Source organism: Oncorhynchus nerka, unplaced genomic scaffold (assembly GCF_034236695.1).
Source record: "Oncorhynchus nerka isolate Pitt River unplaced genomic scaffold, Oner_Uvic_2.0 unplaced_scaffold_727, whole genome shotgun sequence".
NCBI classification, from domain to species: domain Eukaryota; kingdom Metazoa; phylum Chordata; class Actinopteri; order Salmoniformes; family Salmonidae; genus Oncorhynchus; species Oncorhynchus nerka.
Window position 1 is genome coordinate 241,068 of NW_027040463.1, and position 25,756 is coordinate 266,823.

Below are 25,756 nucleotides of genomic sequence, written 5' to 3' on the forward strand. Positions count from 1 at the left end.
TGTACACCAGCGGAACCCATCCAACTTGAAGGAGCTGGAGCAGTTTTGTCTTGAAGAATGGGCAAAAATCCCAGTGGCTAAATGTGTCAAGCTTATGGAGACATGCCCTAAGAGACTTGCAGCTGTACTTGCTGCAAAAGGTGGCTCTACAAAATATCGACTTTGGGGGGGTGAATAGTTATGCACGCTCAAGTTTTCTGTTTTTTTGTCTTATTTCTGGTTTGTTTCACAAAAAATATTCAGTATTTTCAAAGTGGTAGGCATGTTGTGTAAATCAAATGATACAAACCCCCCCAAAAAAATCTATTTTAATTCCAGGTTGTAAGGAAACAAAATAGGAAAAATGCCAAGGAGGGTGAATATTTTCGCAAGCCACTGCAAGACAGAATGATCTGGAACAACTAGGCTGCCTCTCTCCTCACCGTGTAGAAGCCCAGGTTCCTGAGCAGGGTCTTCATTAGGATCTCAGCCAGGTGTGTGTCAGGGTTGGTGCCGGGGGCTCCGTAGGAGGGGTCCAGGCCGCAGGAGGAGGCCAGGGCCTCGGGGGCCTCGGGGGGACAGCTGAACCCCAGGAGGGATGCTACGTGGGTGTGGTCCTGGAGCGAAGTCAGAATGATGTCCAGTTGCATCCTCTGGAAAACACAGGGTCAAGGGTCAGAGGTTAGAGGTCAGGGGTCAGAGGCAGGGACAGGATGCAGCTGAAGAGAGATACACAGAAGTCAGCTATCTATCTATGGCAGCATTTTTACTTGGGAACGTTTGGAGCAGCTTTTCCCAAACCTGCACTTCGTTTTATTTTGACATATCTTTGTATATTTTAATCCATAAAGATGATGCTGATTCATGATTTTGACAGGCTGAGAAAAGCTTCCTGCCCGTCTGTCCCGTCCCGACTCCCGACCCCTTCATCACTATGGGACAGCTGGAGATTCAAGTTGAATATTGAAACAATGTTGCAAATATCAGAGTGACAAACAGAAAGGTTTATACAAATCTCCTCTCTTGAACACTAAATGTGAGACAATGTCTAGATGCTTTTCATAGTGGAGATCAAGTTTATAAATTGCCTGGCTGGGCTGACGAAACGTTGTATTGCGGAGTCAGATGGAACAGAGTAAATAGACCTTTTAACGTCATAGATTTATCCGGTGGCAACTTGTGGAATAGACACCGGCTGGAATGCGCTTTTAACCAATCAGCATTCAGGATTAGACCCACCTGTTATATAAAATAGCATTAAGGCACCTTGGGAGTTTGTGGTATATGGTCAATATACCACGGCTAAGGGCTGTATCCAGGCACTCCGTGTTGCGTCATGGCTAAGAACAGCCCATAGCCGTGCTATATTGACCATATACCACACCCCCTCGGGCCTTATTGCTTAAATAGAACTAGGGCCTTATTGACTAAATAGAACTAGGGCCTTTTTGACTAAATAAAACTAGGGCCTTATTGACTAAATAGAACTAGGGCCTTATTGACTAAATAGAACTAGGGCCTTATTGACTAAATAGAACTAGGGCCTTATTGATATAGTCACAGGTAAATGGTGTTGTTCAGACCAACGTGCAATACATCTATGTACTATACCTGTCCTTTAGACAGACTCTCCCATCTGTCAGGTCCCTGGGGCAGCAGGGAGTGGAGAAGCTCCATCCTCTCTCTCAGAGGAGGTAACAGCATAGTGGCCCCCACAGACAGAGTCTCAATCACAGCCTGGAGAAAACACGGAGATGGGTCAACACAACAGTGCTAGAGCCCGACAACACAGAGACACAGGGTTAGAGCCCGACAACACAGAGACACAGGGTTAGAGCCCGACAACACAGAGACACAGGGTTAGAGCCCGACAACACAGAGACACAGGGTTAGAGCCTGACAACACAACACCGTGTTAGAGCCTGACAACACAGAGACACAGTGTTAGAGCCCGACAACACAGAGACACAGGGTTAGAGCCTGACAACACAACACCGTGTTAGAGCCTGACAACACAGAGACACCGTGTTAGAGCCTGACAACACAGAGACACAGGGTTAGAGCCCGACAACACAGAGACACAGTGCTAGAGACTGACAACACAGAGACACAGGGTTAGAGCCTGACAACACAGAGACACAGTGTTAGAGCCTGACAACACAGAGACACAGTGCTAGAGACTGACAACACAACACCGTGTTAGAGCCTGACAACACAGAGACACAGTGTTAGAGCCTGACAACACAGAGACACAGTGTTAGAGCCTGACAACACAGAGACACAGTGTTAGAGCCTGACAACACGGAGACACAGTGTTAGAGCCTGACAACACAGAGACACAGTGTTAGAGCCTGACCACACAGAGACACAGTGTTAGAGCCTGACCACACAGAGACACAGTGTTAGAGCCTGACCACACAGAGACACAGTGTTAGAGTCTGACAACACAGAGACACAGTGTTAGAGCCTGACAACACAGAGACACAGTGTTAGAGCCTGACCACACAGAGACACAGTGTTAGAGCCTGACCACACAGAGACACAGTGTTAGAGCCTGACCACACAGAGACACAGGGTTAGAGCGACAACACAGAGACACAGTGTTAGAGCCCGACAACACAGAGACACAGTGTTAGAGCCTGACAACACAGAGACACAGTGTTAGAGCCTGACAACACAGAGACACAGTGTTAGAGCCTGACAACACAGTGTTAGAGCCTGACAACACAGAGACACAGTGTTAGAGCCTGACAACACAGAGACACAGTGTTAGAGCCTGACAACTCAACACAGTGTTAGAGCCCAACAACACAGAGACACAGTGTTAGAGCCCAACAACACAGCCTGGTTACACAGAGATGTCCCACAGTGTTTCAAACACAGTCTGGCATAAACAACAACAGCACCACACAATGAGAGGAGATAACAGCGTGACTATCGATCTCAATCCCAGCCTGACAACCAAAACACACAACGAGACAACAGCTTGACTATTGATCTCAATCCCAGCCTGACAACCAAAACACACAATGAGAAGAGACAACAGATTGACTATCGATCTCAATCCCAGCCTGACAACCAAAACACACAATGAGAAGAGACAACAGCTTGACTATCGATCTCAATCCCAGCCTGACAACCAAAACACACAATGAGAGGAGACAACAGCTTGACTATCGATCTCAATCCCAGCCTGACAACCAAAACACACAATGAGAGGAGACAACAGCTTGACTATCGATCTCAATCCCAGCCTGACAACCAAAACACACAACGAGACAACAGCTTGACTATTGATCTCAATCCCAGCCTGACAACCAAAACACACAATGAGAAGAGATAACAGCTTGACTATCGATCTCAATCCAAGCCTGACAACCAAAACACACAATGAGAGGAGACAACAGCTTGACTATCGATCTCAATCCCAGCCTGACAACCAAAACACACAACGAGAGGAGATAACAGCTTGACTATCGATCTCAATCCCAGCCTGACAACCAAAACACACAATGAGAGGAGATAACAGCTTGACTATCGATCTCAATCCCAGCCTGACAACCAAAACACACAATGAGAAGAGACAACAGCTTGACTATCGATCTCAATCCCAGCCTGACAACCAAAACACACAACGAGAAGAGACAACAGCTTGACTATCGATCTCAATCCCAGCCTGACAACCAAAACACACAATGAGAAGAGACAACAGCTTGACTATCGATCTCAATCCCAGCCTGACAACCAAAACACACAATGAGAAGAGACAACAGCTTGACTATCGATCTCAATCCCAGCCTGACAACCAAAACACACAACGAGAGGAGACAACAGCTTGACTATCGATCTCAATCCCAGCCTGACAACCAAAACACACAACGAGAGGAGACAACAGCTTGACTATCGATCTCAATCCCAGCCTGACAACCAAAACACACAACGAGAGGAGACAACAGCTTGACTATCGATCTCAATCCCAGCCTGACAACCAAAACACAGCGACACTGGGTTTGGCTCAGGGACAAAACCCCAACGGGTCAGGGACCTGGCAAATAGTCAAGTTCAGACCAGTCAGTCAACAGATTGTGCCTTGTTGCGTCACATATCCAGAGTCCATATTGTCATCTCTAGTCAGAAAGGTAATGTTGTCCGGTAAGTAGAGATGTAGTGTTTTGAGGGTTTATAGTTAAATCTATATTGTTAACATTCGGGCTGTAAACAGACACCCTTCAAAGGAAACAGCTGATCTAGTGGTTACTGTGTGAGCCGGTGTTCACCTCTTGGATCTCATCAGGAACAGAGGAATCCATCAGTCTGAAGAGAAGGTTCCGGAGGGGGCGGGCCTGTCGCCCTAGGATACTGGTGGCCACTCCCCCGGCCAGAGCCAAAGCCAGGTGATTGGACAGCAGTCGAAGGCAGAGTTTCAGGAAGTTGTGATGCTCCCTGTAATGAAGTGGTACGTCAGAGTGTTATGAGATACTGTCTTGATAAGACAGAAGACGAAGCCCAGCAGAAAGGCAATGTAACGGTTTTCATTGATTGTAGCATCAGTAAAATGCTACAGAATGCTACATGCTAAATGCTACAGAATGCTACATGCTAAATGCTACAGAATGCTACATGCTAAATGCTACAGAATGCTACATGCTAAATGCTGCTACATGCTAAATGCTACAGAATGCTACATGCTAAATGCTACAGAATGTACAGTTGAAGTCGGAAGTTTACATACACCTCAGCCAAATACATTTAAACTCGGTTTTTCACAATTCCTGACATTTAATCCTAGTAAAAAAATCAGTGATTAAGGTCAGTAGAATCACCACTTTATTTTAAGAATGTGAAATGTCAGAATTAAAGTAGAGAGAATGATTTATTTCAGCTTTTATTTATTTCATCACATTCCCAGTGGGTCAGAAGTTTACATACACTCAAACCTTATTGTGTTTTCGTGGTCTTACGGGACTGTTAATGGCTCAGATGAATAGTCAGCGTGGTGGAGGCTGCTGTCATTTCACGTCTTCAGGACGGAATGTTTAGAATGAATGGAACCCCACTAAACACATTGTATCCATGAGCTGGACAGGGTTCCAACCATTTCATTCCTGTCTTCAGGACGGTCTCATCAGAATGTTTAGAATGAATGGAACCCCACTAAACACATTGTATCCATGAGCTGGACAGGGTTCCAACCATTTCATTCCTGTCTTCAGGACGGTCTCATCAGAATGTTTAGAATGAATGGAACCCCAGTAAACACATTGTATCCATGAGCTGGACAGGGTTCCAACCATTTCATTCCTGTCTTCAGGACGGTCTCATCAGAATGTTTAGAATGAATGGAACCCCACTAAACACATTGTATCCATGAGCTGGACAGGGTTCCAACCATTTCATTCCTGTCTTCAGGACGGTCTCATCAGAATGTTTAGAATGAATGGAACCCCACTAAACACATTGTATCCATGAGCTGGACAGGGTTCCAACCATTTCATTCCTGTCTTCAGGACGGTCTCATCAGAATGTTTAGAATGAATGGAACCCCAGTAAACACATTGTATCCATGAGCTGGACAGGGTTCCAACCATTTCATTCCTGTCTTCAGGACTGTCTCATCAGAATGTTTAGAATGAATGGAACCCCACTAAACACATTGTATCCATGAGCTGGACAGGGTTCCAACCATTTCATTCCTGTCTTCAGGACGGTCTCATCAGAATGTTTAGAATGAATGGAACCCCACTAAACACATTGTATCCATGAGCTGGACAGGGTTCCAACCATTTCATTCCTGTCTTCAGGACGGTCTCATCAGAATGTTTAGAATGAATGGAACCCCACTAAACACATTGTATCCATGAGCTGGACAGGGTTCCAACCATTTCATTCCTGTCTTCAGGACGGTCTCATCAGAATGTTTAGAATGAATGGAACCCCACTAAACACATTGTATCCATGAGCTGGACAGGGTTCCAACCATTTCATTCCTGTCTTCAGGACGTTCTCATCAGAATGTTTAGAATGAATGGAACCCCACTAAACACATTGTATCCATGAGCTGGACAGGGTTCCAACCATTTCATTCCTGTCTTCAGGACGGTCTCATCAGAATGTTTAGAATGAATGGAACCCCAGTAAACACATTGTATCCATGAGCTGGACAGGGTTCCAACCATTTCATTCCTGTCTTCAGGACGGTCTCATCAGAATGTTTAGAATGAATGGAACCCCACTAAACACATTGTATCCATGAGCTGGACAGGGTTCCAACCATTTCATTCCTGTCTTCAGGACTGTCTCATCAGAATGTTTAGAATGAATGGAACCCCAGTAAACACATTGTATCCATGAGCTGGACAGGGTTCCAACCATTTCATTCCTGTCTTCAGGACGGTCTCATCAGAATGTTTAGAATGAATGGAACCCCAGTAAACACATTGTATCCATGAGCTGGACAGGGTTCCAACCATTTCATTCCTGTCTTCAGGACGGTCTCATCAGAATGTTTAGAATGAATGGAACCCCAGTAAACACATTGTATCCATGAGCTGGACAGGGTTCCAACCATTTCATTCCTGTCTTCAGGACAGTCTCATCAGAATGTTTAGAATGAATGGAACCCCAGTAAACACATTGTATCCATGAGCTGGACAGGGTTCCAACCATTTCATTCCTGTCTTCAGGACGGTCTCATCAGAATGTTTAGAATGAATGGAACCCCACTAAACACATTGTATCCATGAGCTGGACAGGGTTCCAACCATTTCATTCCTGTCTTCAGGACGGTCTCATCAGAATGTTTAGAATGAATGGAACCCCAGTAAACACATTGTATCCATGAGCTGGACAGGGTTCCAACCATTTCATTCCTGTCTTCAGGACGGTTTCATCAGAATGTTTAGAATGAATGGAACCCCAGTAAACACATTGTATCCATGAGCTGGACAGGGTTCCAACCATTTCATTCCTGTCTTCAGGACGGTCTCATCAGAATGTTTAGAATGAATGGAACCCCAGTAAACACATTGTATCCATGAGCTGGACAGGGTTCCAACCATTTCATTCCTGTCTTCAGGACGGTCTCATCAGAATGTTTAGAATGAATGGAACCCCACTAAACACATTGTATCCATGAGCTGGACAGGGTTCCAACCATTTCATTCCTGTCTTCAGGACGGTCTCATCAGAATGTTTAGAATGAATGGAACCCCAGTAAACACATTGTATCCATGAGCTGGACAGGGTTCCAACCATTTCATTCCTGTCTTCAGGACGGTCTCATCAGAATGTTTAGAATGAATGGAACCCCACTAAACACATTGTATCCATGAGCTGGACAGGGTTCCAACCATTTCATTCCTGTCTTCAGGACGGTCTCATCAGAATGTTTAGAATGAATGGAACCCCAGTAAACACATTGTATCCATGAGCTGGACAGGGTTCCAACCATTTCATTCCTGTCTTCAGGACTGTCTCATCAGAATGTTTAGAATGAATGGAACCCCACTAAACACATTGTATCCATGAGCTGGACAGGGTTCCAACCATTTCATTCCTGTCTTCAGGACGGTCTCATCAGAATGTTTAGAATGAATGGAACCCCACTAAACACATTGTATCCATGAGCTGGACAGGGTTCCAACCATTTCATTCCTGTCTTCAGGGCGGTCTCATCAGAATGTTTAGAATGAATGGAACCCCACTAAACACATTGTATCCATGAGCTGGACAGGGTTCCAACCATTTCATTCCTGTCTTCAGGACGGTCTCATCAGAATGTTTAGAATGAATGGAACCCCAGTAAACACATTGTATCCATGAGCTGGACAGGGTTCCAACCATTTCATTCCTGTCTTCAGGACGGTCTCATCAGAATGTTTAGAATGAATGGAACCCCACTAAACACATTGTATCCATGAGCTGGACAGGGTTCCAACCATTTCATTCCTGTCTTCAGGACGTTCTCATCAGAATGTTTAGAATGAATGGAACCCCACTAAACACATTGTATCCATGAGCTGGACAGGGTTCCAACCATTTCATTCCTGTCTTCAGGACGGTCTCATCAGAATGTTTAGAATGAATGGAACCCCAGTAAACACATTGTATCCATGAGCTGGACAGGGTTCCAACCATTTCATTCCTGTCTTCAGGACGGTCTCATCAGAATGTTTAGAATGAATGGAACCCCACTAAACACATTGTATCCATGAGCTGGACAGGGTTCCAACCATTTCATTCCTGTCTTCAGGACTGTCTCATCAGAATGTTTAGAATGAATGGAACCCCAGTAAACACATTGTATCCATGAGCTGGACAGGGTTCCAACCATTTCATTCCTGTCTTCAGGACGGTCTCATCAGAATGTTTAGAATGAATGGAACCCCAGTAAACACATTGTATCCATGAGCTGGACAGGGTTCCAACCATTTCATTCCTGTCTTCAGGACGGTCTCATCAGAATGTTTAGAATGAATGGAACCCCAGTAAACACATTGTATCCATGAGCTGGACAGGGTTCCAACCATTTCATTCCTGTCTTCAGGACGGTCTCATCAGAATGTTTAGAATGAATGGAACCCCAGTAAACACATTGTATCCATGAGCTGGACAGGGTTCCAACCATTTCATTCCTGTCTTCAGGACGGTCTCATCAGAATGTTTAGAATGAATGGAACCCCACTAAACACATTGTATCCATGAGCTGGACAGGGTTCCAACCATTTCATTCCTGTCTTCAGGACGGTCTCATCAGAATGTTTAGAATGAATGGAACCCCAGTAAACACATTGTATCCATGACACGGTTCCAACGATTTCATTCCCATCTTTACAGTGAGCTCTCTGTAGGGTTCCCTGTAGGGGTGCCTGCAGTACCAGTACCTACCTGGAGGAGGGGAAGGGGAGGGGTGCCTGCAGTACCAGTACCTACCTGGAAGAGGGGAAGGGGAGGGGTGCCTGCAGTACCAGTACCTACCTGGAAGAGGGGAAGGGGAGGGGTGGCACCTCGCTGTTGATGCCGTCACAGTAGCGCTCTAGGAAGGAACGCAGGTGAGAGAAGGTGCTTTCTTCCAGGTCCACACAGTAGGGTCTGTGCCACGCTACCACCTGTCTGTAGACCAATTAAAACACAACGATATTATCACCTCATAGGGTCTGTGCCACGCTACCACCTGTCTGTAGACCAATTAAAACACAACGATATTATCACCTCATAGGGTCTGTGCCACGCTACCACCTGTCTGTAGACCAATTAAAACACAACGATATATTATCACCTCATAGGGTCTGTGCCACGCTACCACCTGTCTGTAGACCAATTAAAACACAACGATATATTATCACCTCATAGGGTCTGTGCCACGCTACCACCTGTCTGTAGACCAATTAAAACACAACGATATATTATCACCTCATAGGGTCTGTGCCACCTGTCTGTAGACCAATTAAAACACAACGATATTATCACCTCATAGGGTCTGTGCCACGCTACCACCTGTTTGTAGACCAATTAAAACACAACGATATTATCACCTCATAGGGTCTGTGCCACGCTACCACCTGTCTGTAGACCAATTAAAACACAACGATATTATCACCTCATAGGGTCTGTGCCACGCTACCACCTGTCTGTAGACCAATTAAAACACAACGATATTATCACCTCATAGGGTCTGTGCCACGCTACCACCTGTCTGTAGACCAATTAAAACACAACGATATATTATCACCTCATAGGGTCTGTGCCACGCTACCACCTGTCTGTAGACCAATTAAAACACAACGATATATTATCACCTCATAGGGTCTGTGCCACGCTACCACCTGTCTGTAGACCAATTAAAACACAACGATATTATCACCTCATAGGGTCTGTGCCACGCTACCACCTGTCTGTAGACCAATGTCTGTGTGTGTGTGTGTGTGTGAACAGTGTGTGTGTGTGTGTGTGTGTGTGTGTGTGTGTGTGTGTGTGTGTGTGTGTGTGAACAGTGTGTGTGTGAACAGTGTGTGTGTGTGTGTGTGTGTGTGTGTGTGTACAGTAGGAACAGTCCCCACTAACCCCCTGGAGGTATGAAGTCCAGGGTTGTGGTGCAGCAGACTCAGCATTCCACATAGAAGCACCATGGATAGAGATGGGACTGGGATGGGGGGCCTGGAATGGGGGTTGGGACTGGAATGGGGGTTGGGACTGGGATGGGGGTTGGGACTGGGTTGGGGGGTTGGGACTGGGATGAGGGGGTCGGAGACTGGGATGAGGGGTCGGACTGGGATGGGGGACTGGGATGGGGGCAGACCTCAGAAGACCATGGTTCTGTACCTGTCCCTGGGCAGAGTGGTCCATGCCAGGCTGTGTGTTCACCATGCTATATTTCTATACTGACCTGTCCCTGGGCATCCTGTCTCTTCTACATGCTATATTTCTATACGTACCTGTCCCTGGGCATCGTGTCTCTTCTAAACACTATATTTCTATACTGGCCTGTCCCTGGGCATCATGTCTCTTCTAAATGCTATATTTCTATACGTACCTGTCCCTGGGCATCATGTCTCTTCTAAATGCTATATTTCTATACTGGCCTGTCCCTGGGCATCGTGTCTCTTCTAAATGCTATATTTCTATACTGACCTGTCCCTGGGCATCGTGTCTCTTCTAAATGCTATATTTCTATACTGACCTGTCCCTGGGCATCGTGTCTCTTCTAAATGCTATATTTCTATACTGACCTGTCCCTGGGCATCGTGTCTCTTCTAAATGCTATATTTCTATACTGACCTGTCCCTGGGCATCGTGTCTCTTCTAAATGCTATATTTCTATACTGACCTGTCCCTGGGCACCGTGTCTCTTCTACATGCTATATTTCTATGCGTTCCGGTAGCAGGACCAACCTGTCCCTGGGCAGAGCGGTCCATGCCAGGCTGTGGGAGGTACCAGCTGAGATCTGTTGGATGACCACACCGTCCAGACCAACCACCTTCTTCGGCTTGGTGATGGGACCAGTAGAGTTACCCTGGCCACACTGACCCATGGAGTTGTTACCCCAAGCATACACCTCATTGTCTATAGGTGGAGGAGAGACAGAGAGATGAGAGGAAAAATAGACATCAAGTTGATTAAATCATCCAATCAGGGGAACATTTTTGTGGATTTTACGATGTGGTTTAAAATGTGGTGTGAGATTAAGAAGTAAAACTAAGAAGTGAGATGAAGAAGTGGAGATTAGTAACTGGTGAAATGTGTATGGGGTCATAAGAATCTCCCCTTTCAGAAACAAGAGCATATATGACTTATCCTGTTTGAAGTTTGCAGATAAACAAGAGTATCTCTAGTAAAACAGTTGAAGCAGGATAAGTCAATACTACCCCACATCTAGCTCTCTCCAGGTACTGTGTTTAACTTGTGGTTAAAGGCTGCTTGTTTTACTGTGGGCTGGGCTGGTGGTTACTGCTGCTGCCTGGGCTGGGCTGACGTTTGTCCTGTCTCGCTGCACTGTCTCGGTCCAATAAACTGGACAAATCCTTTACTGTCTCTCTGTCTCGGTCCAATAAACTGGACAAATCCTTTCCTGTCTCTCTGTCTCGGTCAAATAAACTGGACAAATCATTTCCTGTCTCTCTGTCTCTGTCCAATAAACTGGACAAATCCTTTCCTGTCTCTCTGTCTCGGTCCAATAAACTGGACAAATCCTTTCCTGTCTCGGTCCAATAAACTGGACAAATCATTTCCTGTCTCTCTGTCTCTGTCCAATAAACTGGACAAATCATTTCCTGTCTTTCTGTCTCTGTCCAATAAACTGGACAAATCATTTCCTGTCTCTCTGTCTCTGTCCAATAAACTGGACAAATCTTTTCCTGTCTCTGTCTCTGTCCAATAAACTGGACAAATCCTTTCCTGTCTCGGTCCAATAAACTGGACAAATCCTTTCCTCTCTCTCTGTCTCTGTCCAATAAACTGGACAAATCCTTTCCTCTCTCTCTCTGTCTGTCCAATAAACTGGACAAATCCTTTCCTGTCTCTCTGTCTGTCCAATAAACTGGACAAATCCTTTCCTGTCTCTCTGTCTGTCCAATAAACTGGACAAATCCTTTCCTGTCTCTCTGTCTCTGTCCAATAAACTGGACAAATCATTTCCTGTCTTTCTGTCTCTGTCCAATAAACTGGACAAATCATTTCCTGTCTCTCTGTCTCTGTCCAATAAACTGGACAAATCTCCTTTTTCTGTCCAATAAACTCTCCTTTCTGTCTCTGTCCAATAAACTGGACAAATCTTTTCCTGTCTCTGTCTGTCCAATAAACTGGACAAATCCTTTCCTGTCTCGGTCCAATAAACTGACAAAATCCTGGACAAATCCTTTCCTGTCTCTCTGTCTCTGTCCAATAAACTGGACAAATCTCTGTCTCTCTGTCTCTGTCCAATAAACTGGACAAATCCTTTCCTCTCTCTCTGTCTGTCCAATAAACTGGACAAATCCTTTCCTGTCTCTCTGTCTGTCCAATAAACTGGACAAATCCTTTCCCTGGACAAATCCTTTCTGTCTCTCTGTCTGTCCAATAAACTGGACAAATCCTTTCCTGTCTCTCTGTCTCTGTCCAATAAACTGGACAAATCCTTTCCTGTCTTTCTGTCTCTGTCCAATAAACTGGACAAATCATTTCCTGTCTTTCTGTCTCTGTCCAATAAACTGGACAAATCATTTCCTGTCTCTCTGTCTGTCCAAATCATTTCCTAAACTGGACAAATCCTTTCTCTCTGTCTCTGTCCAATAAACTGGACAAATCTTTTCCTGTCCAATAAACTCTCTGTCTCTGTCCAATAAACTGGACAAATCCTTTCCTGTCTCTGTCCAATAAACTGGACAAATCCTTTCCTCTCTCTCTGTCTCTGTCCAATAAACTGGACAAATCCTCTGTCCAATAAACTGGACAAATCCTTTCCTCTCTGTCTGTCCAATAAACTGGACAAATCCTTTCCTGTCTCTCTGTCTGTCCAATAAACTGGACAAATCCTTTCCTGTCTCTCTGTCTGTCCAATAAACTGGACAAATCTCTCTTCAATAAACTGGACAAATCCTTTCTCTCTCTGTCTCTGTCCAATAAACTGGACAAATCCTTAATAAATAATCTTATATTGCCTGGGGTGGTCTAAAGTGTCTCTCTGTCTCCAATAAACTGGACAAATCCTTTCCTGTCTCTCTGTCTTTCAGCATCCTTTCCTGTCTCTCTCTACTACCTCCAATCTACCTCTGTCTCTCTCTTTCAGCACTCTCTCTACTACCTTCTACCTCTGTCTCTCAACCTTCTACCTCTGTCTCTCTCTTTCAGCACTCTCTACTACCTTCTACCTCTGTCTCTCTCTTTCAGCACTCTGTCTCTACTACCTTCTACCTCTGTCTCTCTCTTTCAGCACTCTCTCTACTACCTTCTACCTCTGTCTCTCTCTTTCAGCACTCTCTCTACTACCTTCTACCTCTGTCTCTCTCTTTCAGCACTCTCTCTACTACCTTCTACCTCTGTCTCTCTCTTTCAGCACTCTCTCTACTACCTTCTACCTCTGTCTCTCTCTTTCAGCACTCTCTCTACTACCTTCTACCTCTGTCTCTCTCTTTCAGCACTCTCTCTACTACCTTCTACCTCTGTCTCTCTCTTTCAGCACTCTCTCTACTACCTTCTACCTCTGTCTCTCTCTACCTTCAGCACTCTCTCTACTACCTTCTACCTCTGTCTCTCTCTTTCAGCACTCTCTCTACTACCTTCTACCTCTGTCTCTCTCTTTCAGCACTCTCTCTACTACCTTCTACCTCTGTCTCTCTCTTTCAGCACTCTCTCTACTACCTTCTACCTCTGTCTCGCTCTAACCAATAAAAACGCAAAATACTTACATCATATATTTAAAATAATCATATTTTTCTTTTTAAAGGGTTGTGTTACCGTGTGAGAGAGCTAGACAGTGGCTGTCTCCTATGGCGAGGTCGACCACCCTGGTCGCTGTCAACTCCTCAATCAGTTTGGGTCTCAGTGCTGTGGCTTCAGAGGAGCCACAGCCCAGGCAGGCCCCGCAGCCCCAGGCATACACCTGGAACACAGGACAAGTTACTACAACACAGGCCCCGCAGCCCCAGGCATACACCTGGAACACAGGACAAGTTACTACAACACAGGCCCCGCAGCCCCAGGCATACACCTGGAACACAGGACAACACAGGACCAGTTACTACAACACAGGCCCCGCAGCCCCAGGCATACACCTGGAACACAGGACAACACAGGACCAGTTACTACAACACAGGCCCCGCAGCCCCAGGCATACACCTGGAACACAGGACAACACAGGACCAGTTACTACAACACAGGCCCCACAGCCCCAGGCATACACCTGGAACACAGGACAAGTTACTACAACACAGGCCCCGCAGCCCCAGGCATACACCTGGAACACAGGACAAGTTACTACAACACAGGCCCCGCAGCCCCAGGCATACACCTGGAACACAGGACAAGTTACTACAACACAGGCCCCGCAGCCCCAGGCATACACCTGGAACACAGGACAAGTTACTACAACACAGGCCCCGCAGCCCCAGGCATACACCTGGAACACAGGACAAGTTACTACAACACAGGCCCCGCAGCCCCAGGCATACACCTGGAAGACAGGACAAGTTACTACAACACAGGCCCCGCAGCCCCAGGCATACACCTGGAACACAGGACAAGTTACTACAACACAGGCCCCACAGCCCCAGGCATACACCTGGAACACAGGACAAGTTACTACAACACAGGCCCCGCAGCCCCAGGCATACACCTGGAACACAGGACAAGTTACTACAACACAGGCCCCGCAGCCCCAGGCATACACCTGGAACACAGGACAAGTTACTACAACACAGGCCCCGCAGCCCCAGGCATACACCTGGAACACAGGACAAGTTACTACAACACAGGCCCCGCAGCCCCAGGCATACACCTGGAACACAGGACAAGTTACTACAACACAGGCCCCGCAGCCCCAGGCATACACCTGGAACACAGGACCAGTTACTACAACACAGGACAACACAGGACCAGTTACTACAACACATGCCCCGCAGCCCCAGGCATACACCTGGAACACAGGACAAGTTACTACAACACAGGCCCCGCAGCCCCAGGCATACACCTGGAACACAGGACAAGTTACTACAACACAGGCCCCACAGCCCCAGGCATACACCTGGAACACAGGACCAGTTACTACAACACAGGACAAGTTACTACAACACAGGACCAGTTACTACAACACAGGACAACACAGGACCAGTTACTACAACACAGGACCAGTTACTACAACACAGGACCAGTTACTACAACACAGGACAACACAGGACCAGTTACTACAACACAGGACCAGATACTACAACACAGGACAACACAGGACCAGTTACTACAACACAGGACAACACAGGACCAGTTACTACAACACAGGACCAGTTACTACAACACAGGACAACACAGGACCAGTTACTACAACACAGGACCAGTTACTACAACACAGGACCAGTTACTACAACACAGGACAACACAGGACCAGTTACTACAACACAGGACCAGATACTACAACACAGGACCAGTTACTACAACACAGGACCAGTTACTACAACACAGGACCAGATACTACAACACAGGACAACACAGGACCAGTTACTAGAACACAGGACCAGTTACTACAACACAGGACCAGTTACTAGAACCAGTCACTAGAACACAGGGCATAGAACCAGTCACTAGAACACAGGACCAGTTACTACAACACAGTATATAGAACCAGTCACTAGAACACAGGACATAGAACCAGTCACTAGAACCAGTCAGGATTAAAGGGTTTGCATATTGAAAGGAGCCTGGTCCCCGATCTGTTTATACGGTCTTGCCAACTCCTATGGTTATTGCCATGTCAAATATACCTGGAACCAGGTCATATATAAAGACATCGCGACAGGAAGTTACTTGCAGACAGTATCGATAGAACAACGAGACAGATATTTCACTGCCTGTATAAATGTGAAGCAGCTGCTTGGCGTTTCCACTCACTATGGTAGTGACAGGAAGACCACTGGCTAGCAGTGGGAGAACATGGAACAACATGGATTTTGGCAGACATTCTGCTAATTTTCTCATCGATTAAACAGTTCTGTTCCAAAACCTAAAATCTGTTATTAACAGAGTGGACTAATAAGTTTTGTAGACTTTACCCTTTTAATTTAAAACATTTTTTTTTATTGCGTTGTGTAGAAGGACTGAAAGGCAGGGAGGTGTTCACTAAAGGTAAATAATTATGCAGATGCATGCTAGAATGAGCCAATAGAATCTCCCTATCTCGTGATTGGCTCTGCCCACCTCCTTGCTTGTTCTGCCTCCTATGACTCGTTTGTTCCCATTGGAAACGACAGGCTGTGGTCTATCTTGGTTAAGTTGTAAAGATCTTTGATAGTATTGTCAGTTGGACTAAAGGGAACTGTTTTGTGATAAATACTTATTTTAACATCCTGGTTATTAACAGTAACACAATGAGCAACACAATGTGAATAACAGGAGTTGTGTCTCTTTCTTACTATGACCAGACTCAAGAGTACCAGAGATCATTGCTACAGGACATATAATATAGTGTTAAGTGAAAACAGCAACACTCCACACAACCAGGGAGAGATTATATCAACAAAACAGTCTTCTGTTCATTCACAAATGAAAGAATTCCTTGAATCGTTGACTAGCAGAATTCCAAGATCAAACCCAAGCCGCAGCCAGTGTTTTCTATCCCCAAAGGCATCGTCTGTCGTTGTTGTTGTGACCCATGTCCCTGTGCAATACACTTCATTTAACTTGTATTTAACCAGGATACCATCCCTCCCTTGAAGTAAAAAAAAAAAACTATTTTACAAGAGACAAGTGAAGTTATAGCATGTAGAAGAGACATGATGCCCAGGGACATGTCAGTGTAGAAATATAGCATCTAGAACACACAGCCTGGCATGAACCGCTCTGCCCAGGGACAGGTTAGTATAGAAATATAGCATGTAGAAGAGACATGATGCCTCAGGGACAGGTCAGTATAGAAATTTAGCATGTAGAACACACAGCCTGGCATGGACCACTCTGCCCAGGGACATGTCAGTATAGAAATATAGCATGTAGAACACACAGCCTGGCATGGACCGCTCTGCCCAGGGACAGGTCCAGATGTTCCAGATTCCTCCCTCCCGTTTCTAAAGGGTAAAACAGTCAGTAAAACAGTCAGTCGTACCTGTCCAGTGGAGGTCAGGGCCAGGGAGGACTGGCTTCCAGCACACACTTTCCTTATGAACATCCCCTGCAAGGCCTCCACTACTTTGGGTTTATAGACACGGTTTGTATCTCCATGCCCCAGTTTCCCTGCAGGATAGACAAATGACACATTTAGACACATTTAGAGACATATTGCCAATCATATTATTTAGGTAAAAACCCATTCTTCAATATGAAGATATAGTGTATTGTGTAATTCTATTCATTGATTTATATATTGACTTTTATATTTCCATATATATGTCGACATTTATAGATATATTGCCAATCGTATCGTTTATGTAAAACCCATTATTCAATATTTTGAAAAGAAGGTCGACGACATCCGATCCTCGTTTGCTAAGTCAAACGACACCGCTGGTTCTGCTCACACTGCCCTACCCTGTGCTCTGACCTCTTTCTCCCCTCTCTCTCCAGATGAAATCTCGCGTCTTGTGACGGCCGGCCGCCCAACAACCTGCCCGCTTGACCCTATTCCCTCCTCTCTTCTCCAGACCATTTCCGGAGACCTTCTCCCTTACCTCACCTCGCTCATCAACTCATCCCTGACCGCTGGCTACGTCCCTTCTGTCTTCAAGAGAGCGAGAGTTGCACCCCTTCTGAAAAAACCTACACTCGATCCCTCCGATGTCAACAACTACAGACCAGTATCCCTTCTTTCTTTTCTCTCCAAAACTCTTGAACGTGCCGTCCTTGGCCAGCTCTCCGCTATCTCTCTCAGAATGACCTTCTTGATCCAAATCAGTCAGGTTTCAAGACTAGTCATTCAACTGAGACTGCTCTTCTCTGTATCACGGAGGCCCTCCGCACTGCTAAAGCTAACTCTCTCCTCTGCTCTCATCCTTCTAGACCTATCGGCTGCCTTCGATACTGTGAACCATCAGATCCTCCTCTCCACCCTCTCCGAGTTGGGCATCTCCGGCGCGGCCCACGCTGGATTGCGTCCTACCTGACAGGTCGCTCCTACCAGGTGGCGTGGCGAGAATCTGTCTCCTCACCACGCGCTCTCACCACTGGCGTCCCCCAGGGCTCTGTTCTAGGCCCTCTCCTATTCTCGCTATACACCAAGTCACTTGGCTCTGTCATAACCTCACATGGTCTCTCCTATCATTGCTATGCAGACGACACACAATTAATCTTCTCCTTTCCCCTTCTGATGACCAGGTGGCTAATCGCATCTCTGCATGTCTGGCAGACATATCAGTGTGGATGACGGATCACCACCTCAAGCTGAACCTCGGCAAGACGGAGCTGCTCTTCCTCCCGGGAAGGACTGCCCGTTCCATGATCTCGCCATCACGGTTGACAACTCCATTGTGTCCTCCTCCCAGAGCGCTAAGAACCTTGGCGTGATCCTGGACAACACCCTGTCGTTCTCAACTAACATCAAGGCGGTGGCCCGTTCTTGTAGGTTCATGCTCTACAACATCCGCAGAGTACGACCCTGCCTCACACAGGAAGCGGCGCAGGTCCTAATCCAGGCACTTGTCATCTCCCGTCTGGATTACTGCAACTCGCTGTTGGCTGGGCTCCCTGCCTGTGCCATTAAACCCCTACAACTCATCCAGAACGCCGCAGCCCGTCTGGTGTTCAACCTTCCCAAGTTCTCTCACGTCACCCCGCTCCTCCGCTCTCTCCACTGGCTTCCAGTTGAAGCTCGCATCCGCTACAAGACCATGGTGCTTGCCTACGGAGCTGTGAGGGGAACGGCACCTCAGTACCTCCAGGCTCTGATCAGGCCCTACACCCAAACAAGGGCACTGCGTTCATCCACCTCTGGCCTGCTCGCCTCCCTACCACTGAGGAAGTACAGTTCCCGCGCAGCCCAGTCAAAACTGTTCGCTGCTCTGGTGGTGGAACAAACTCCCTCACGACGCCAGGACAGCGGAGTCAATCACCACCTTCCGGAGACACCTGAAACCCCACCTCTTTCAGGAATACCTAGGATAGGATAAAGTAATCCTTCTCACCCCCCTTAAAAAAGATTTAGATGCACTATTGTAAAGTGGCTGTTCCACTGGATGTCTTAAGGTGAACGCACCAATTTGTAAGTCGCTCTGGATAAGAGCGTCTGCTAAATGACTTGAATGTAAATGTAATATGAAGATAGAATTACACAATAAACTATATTTATTGATTTATATATTGACTTTTATATTTCCATATATATGTCTACATTTAGAGATATATTGCCAATCGTATATGTAAAAACCCATTCTTCAATATGAAGATAGAATTACACAATAAACTATATTTATTGATTTATATATTGACTTTTATATTTCCATATATATGTGGACATTTAGAGATCTAGTGATAGTTTCCACATGATGACGCTGATATAAAAGCCCCCGATGGATTCCAGCCTCGCGTCCTGAGACTTCACCCACCGTTGTCTCCCCCTCCGAAGGACCACACGGTGCGGCCATCTTTTGACAAAGCTATGGTGTGAGAACTCCCACAAGACACCTCTCCTACGTTGCTGATGTCTTTGACCAGAGTAGGAATGTTTCTGCTGTTGCTGTCTCCGTGACCTGCACACCAAAACACAGAGGAGAGATATGTCAAGACACCAGACGGGGGAGATATATATTATCAACATATCAACCAGACAGTGGAGAAATATATTATCAACCAGACAGCAGAGAAATATATTATCAACCAGACAGCAGAGAAATATATTATCAACATATCAACCAGACAGTAGAGAAATATATTATCAACCAGACAGTAGAGAAATATATTATCAACCAGACAGTGGAGAAATATATTATCAACATATCAACCAGACAGTGGAGAAATATATTATCAACCAGACAGTGGAGATATATATTATCAACCAGACAGTGGAGAAATATATTATCAACATATCAACCAGACAGTGGAGAAATATATTATCAACCAGACAGCAGAGAAATATATTATCAACCAGACAGTGGAGATATATATTATCAACCAGACAGCAGAGATATATATTATCAACATATCAACCAGACAGCAGAGAAATATATTATCAACCAGACAGTGGAGATATATATTATCAACCAGACAGCGGAGATATATATTATCAACATATCAACCAGACAGTAGAGAAATATATTATCAACCAGACAGTGGAGAAATATATTATCAACATATCAACCAGACAGTAGAGAAATATATTATCAACCAGACAGTGGAGAAATATATTATCAACCAGACAGTGGAGATATATATTATCAACCAGACAGTAGAGAAATATATCATCAACATATCAACCAGACAGTAGAGAAATATATTATCAACCAGACAGTGGAGAAATATATTATCAACCAGACAGTAGAGAGATATATCATCAACATATCAACCAGACAGTAGAGAAATATATTATCAACATATCAACCAGACAGTAGAGAAATATATTATCAACATACCAACCAGACAGTGGAGAAATATATTATCAACCAGACAGTAGAGAAATATATTATCAACATATCAACCAGACAGTAGAGAAATATATTATCAACCAGACAGTAGAGAAATATATTATCAACCAGACAGCAGAGAAATATATTATCAACCAGACAGCAGAGAAATATATTATCAACCAGACAGTGGAGAAATATATTATCAACCAGACAGTGGAGAAATATATTATCAACATATCAACCAGACAGTAGAGAAATATATTATCAACCAGACAGCAGAGAAATATATTATCAACATATCAACCAGACAGTAGAGAAATATATTATCAACATATCAACCAGACAGCAGAGAAATATATTATCAACCAGACAGTAGAGAAATATATTATCAACCAGACAGCAGAGAAATATATTATCAACCAGACAGCGGAGATATATATTATCAACATATCAACCAGACAGCAGAGAAATATATTATCAACCAGACAGCAGAGAAATATATTATCAACATACCAACCAGACAGTGGAGAAATATATTATCAACATATCAACCAGACAGCAGAGAAATATATTATCAACCAGACAGCAGAGAAATATATTATCAACCAGACAGGGGAGAAATATATTATCAACCAGACAGCAGAGAAATACATTATCAACCAGACAGTAGAGAAATATATTATCAACCAGACAGTGGAGATATATATTATCAACATATCAACCAGACAGCAGAGAAATATATTATCAACCAGACAGCGGAGATATATATTATCAACATATCAACCAGACAGCAGAGAAATATATTATCAACCAGACAGCGGAGAAATATATTATCAACATACCAACCAGACAGTGGAGAAATATATTATCAACATATCAACCAGACAGCGGAGAAATATATTATCAACATACCAACCAGACAGTGGAGAAATATATTATCAACATATCAACCAGACAGTGGAGAAATATATTATCAACCAGACAGTGGAGAAATATATTATCCACCAGACAGTAGAGAAATATATTATCAACCAGACAGTGGAGAAATATATTATCAACATATCAACCAGACAGTGGAGAAATATATTATCAACCAGACAGTGGAGAAATATATTATCAACCAGACAGTGGAGAAATATATTATCAACATATCAACCAGACAGTGGAGAAATATATTATCAACCAGACAGTAGAGATATATATCATCAACCAGACAGTGGAGAAATATATTATCAACCAGACAGTAGAGAAATAATGTTCAGAGTGCTGATAATGTTTAGTGTTAATAATGTTCAGAGGTAATAATGTTCAGAGTGCTGATAATGTTCAGAGTTAATCATGTTCAGGGTGCTGATAATGTTCAGTGTTAATAATGTTCAGTGTTAATAATGTTCAGAGTTAATAATGTTCAGTGTTAATAATGTTCAGTGTTAATAATGTTCAGGGTGCTGATAATGTTTAGTGTTAATAATGTTTAGTGTTAATAATGTTCAGTGTTAATAATGTTCAGAGTGCTGATAATGTTCCGTGTAATAATGTTCAGAGTGCTGATAATGTTCAGAGGTAATAATGTTCAGTGTTAATAATGTTCAGTGTTAATAATGTTCAGTGTTAATAATGTTCAGAGTGCTGATAATGTTCAGTGTTAATAATGTTTAGTGTTAATAATGTTTAGTGTTAATAATGTTCAGAGTGCTGATAATGTTCAGTGTTAATAATGTTTAGTGTTAATAATGTTTAGTGTTAATAATGTTCAGAGTGCTGATAATGTTTAGTGTTAATAATGTTCAGGGTGCTGATAATGTTCCGTGTTAATAATGTTCAGAGGTAATAATGTTCAGAGTGCTGATAATGTTTAGTGTTAATAATGTTCAGAGTGCTGATAATGTTTAGTGTTAATAATGTTCAGAGTGCTGATAATGTTCAGAGGTAATAATGTTCAGTGTTAATAATGTTTAGTGTTAATAATGTTCAGAGTGCTGATAATGTTTAGTGTTAATAATGTTCAGAGGTAATAATGTTCAGGGTGCTGATAATGTTCAGTGTTAATAATGTTCAGAGGTAATAATGTTCAGAGTGCTGATAATGTTCAGTGTTAATAATGTTTAGTGTTAATAATGTTCAGAGGTAATAATGAGTGCTGATAATGTTTAGTGTTAATAATGTTCAGAGGTAATAATGTTCAGGGTGCTGATAATGTTCAGTGTTAATAATGTTCAGTGTTAATAATGTTCAGAGTGCTGATAATGTTCAGAGTTAATAATGTTCAGAGTGCTGATAATGTTTAGTGTTAATAATGTTCAGAGGTAATAATGTTCAGAGTGCTGATAATGTTCAGTGTTAATAATGTTCAGTGTTAATAATGTTCAGAGTGCTGATAATGTTTAGTGTTAATAATGTTCAGAGTGCTGATAATGTTTAGTGTTAATAATGTTCAGAGTGCTGATAATGTTTAGTGTTAATAATGTTCAGAGTGCTGATAATGTTCAGAGGTAATAATGTTCAGTGTTAATAATGTTCAGAGGTAATAATGTTCAGAGTGCTGATAATGTTCAGAGTGCTGATAATGTTCAGTGTTAATAATGTTCAGTGTTAATGTTCAGTGTTAATAATGTTCAGTGTTAATAATGTTTAGTGTTAATAATGTTCAGAGTGCTGATAATGTTTAGTGTTAATAATGTTCAGAGGTAATAATGTTCAGGGTGCTGATAATGTTCAGTGTTAATAATGTTCAGTGTTAATAATGTTCAGAGTGCTGATAATGTTCAGAGTGCTGATAATGTTCAGTGTTAATAATGTTCAGTGTTAATGTTCAGTGTTAATAATGTTCAGTGTTAATAATGTTCAGAGTGCTGATAATGTTCAGTGTTAATAATGTTCAGTGTTAATAATGTTCAGTGTTAATAACGTTCAGAGGTAATAATATTCAGTGTTAATAATGTTCAGGGTGCTGATAATGTTTAATGTTAATAATGTTCAGAGGTAATAATGTTTAGTGTTAATAATGTTCAGAGGTAATAATGTTCAGGATGCTAATAGTGCTAACATTTACCTAATCTCCCGAAGTCTCCTTCACCCCACGTGTAGAGCTCTCCATCCTCACTGACCGCTGCACTGTGTCGGTAGCCCGCTGACACACACACCACCACCTGGCCCAACAACATTCGGCATTGAGACATGACACACTAAAACATACTCGTTTGATGAAATGACACATTATTATACCATGTCATTGTTGAAAACCCCGTTTCTGATTGGCTCGGAAGGGCTTTTCTAGAGCATGCGTCATGTATCCTATAATGCCGGGATAATTAAATGACTATAGTTCATTCTTAGATGTTTCAGCTGCTTTTGAAAGTAAAAGTGGAATTATTGGCAGTGTTGAATTAAGATTTTCATAATAGCGAACTAGGACTTGGTGGTTCGGTTAGCTAAGCTAACCAGTCTGTTTGGTTACCGAGGCAACTACTGTAAACTTGCCCCACTGTTTCAAGTGTATGATAAACATATTTCTACCTGGCAAATGTGTTCAATTATAGCCTTTGGTATAAAAAGGGATATAAAAATCAAGGAGGGGCTCTATAATGTGTTCTCTGGAAGATAACGTGACTCCGTGGAAAATCGGTTCCTCTCGGTTACCGTGGAAACACACCTTCCCACGGTGTTCATTATTATTATATATATTATTATATTATATATATTATTATATTATATATATTATTATATTAGAGAACACATAGTCTCTGGTTGATTATACAATATCAACACATCTCTATTGGTAAAGCACCATTATGTATATTATTATATTAGAGAACACATAGTCTCTGGTTGATTATCCCTTACAATAACACTCAACACATCTCTATTGGTAAAGCACCATTTTGTTTTCGGTGAATTATCTCAAACAAGTCATGACAAACAACACAGGGTGGTGGTCTAGGGGCTGTGGTGGTCTAGGGGCTGTGGTGGTCTAGGGGCTGTGGTGGTCTGGGGGCTGTGGTGGTCTGGGGGCTGTGGTGGTCTAGGGGCTGTGGTGGTCTAGGGGCTGTGGTGGTCTAGGGGCTGTGGTGGTCTAGGGGCTGTGGTGGTCTGGGGGCTGTGGTGGTCTAGGGGCTGTGGTGGTCTAGGGGCTGTGGTGCTGGGGGCTGTGATGTGGTGGTCTAGGGGCTGTGGTGGTCTGGGGGCTGTGATGGTCTAGGGGCTGTGGTGGTCTAGGGGCTGTGGTGGTCTGTGGTGGTCTGGGGGCTGTGGTGGTCTAGGGGCTGTGGTGGTCTGTGGTGGCTGTGGTGGTCTGGGGTCTGTGGTGGTCTAGGGGCTGTGGTGGTCTAGGGGCTGTGGTGGTCTAGGGGCTGTGATGGTCTGGGGCTGTGGTGGTCTGGGGGCTGTGGTGGTCTGGGGGCTGTGGTGGTCTAGGGGCTGTGGTGGTCTAGGGGCTGTGGTGGTCTAGGGGCTGTGGTGCTGGGGGCTGTGGTGGTCTAGGGGCTGTGGTGGTCTGGGGCTGTGGTGGTCTGGGGGCTGTGGTGGTCTAGGGGCTGTGGTCTGGGGGCTGGGTGGTCTGTGGTGGCTGGGGGGGGGCTAGGGGCTGTGGTGGTCTAGGGGCTGTGGTGGTCTAGGGGCTGTGATGGTCTGTGGTGCTGGGGGCTGTGGTGGTCTGGGGCTGCTGTGGTGGTCTAGGGGCTGTGGTGGTCTAGGGGCTGTGGTGGTCTGGGGGCTGTGGTGGTCTGGGGGCTGTGGTGGTCTAGGGGCTGTGGTGGTCTAGGGGCTGTGGTGGTCTAGGGGCTGTGGTGGTCTAGGGGCTGTGGTGGTCTAGGGGCTGTGGTGGTCTAGGGGCTGTGGTGGTCTGGGGGCTGTGGTGGTCTAGGGGCTGTGGTGGTCTAGGGGCTGTGGTGGTCTAGGGGCTGTGGTGGTCTGGGGGCTGTGGTGGTCTGGGGGCTGGTGGTCTAGGGGCTGTGGTGGTCTAGGGGCTGTGGTGGTCTAGGGGCTAGGGCTGTGGTTGTCTGGGGCTGTGATGGTCTGGGGCTGTGGTGGTCTGGGGGGCTGTGATGGT

The 25,756-nt window shown here is 44.5% G+C and overlaps 1 protein-coding gene across 1 annotated transcript in view; it reads right to left on the minus strand.

Annotated features, from left to right (window-relative positions):
- Positions 1-25,756, minus strand: part of LOC115118500 (probable E3 ubiquitin-protein ligase HERC1) — a 61,945-nt gene that overhangs the window by 9,192 nt on the left and 26,997 nt on the right. Inside the window, exons 7-15 of the mRNA XM_065016944.1 lie at positions 23,762-23,858; positions 19,693-19,836; positions 17,262-17,389; positions 13,910-14,054; positions 10,870-11,041; positions 8,956-9,090; positions 4,257-4,422; positions 1,591-1,716; positions 423-632 (exon numbers count right to left, since the gene is read on the minus strand). Of these exons, the coding sequence (XP_064873016.1) occupies positions 423-632; positions 1,591-1,716; positions 4,257-4,422; positions 8,956-9,090; positions 10,870-11,041; positions 13,910-14,054; positions 17,262-17,389; positions 19,693-19,836; positions 23,762-23,858 (1,323 nt within the window). The remainder of the gene's footprint in view (positions 1-422; positions 633-1,590; positions 1,717-4,256; positions 4,423-8,955; positions 9,091-10,869; positions 11,042-13,909; positions 14,055-17,261; positions 17,390-19,692; positions 19,837-23,761; positions 23,859-25,756) is intronic.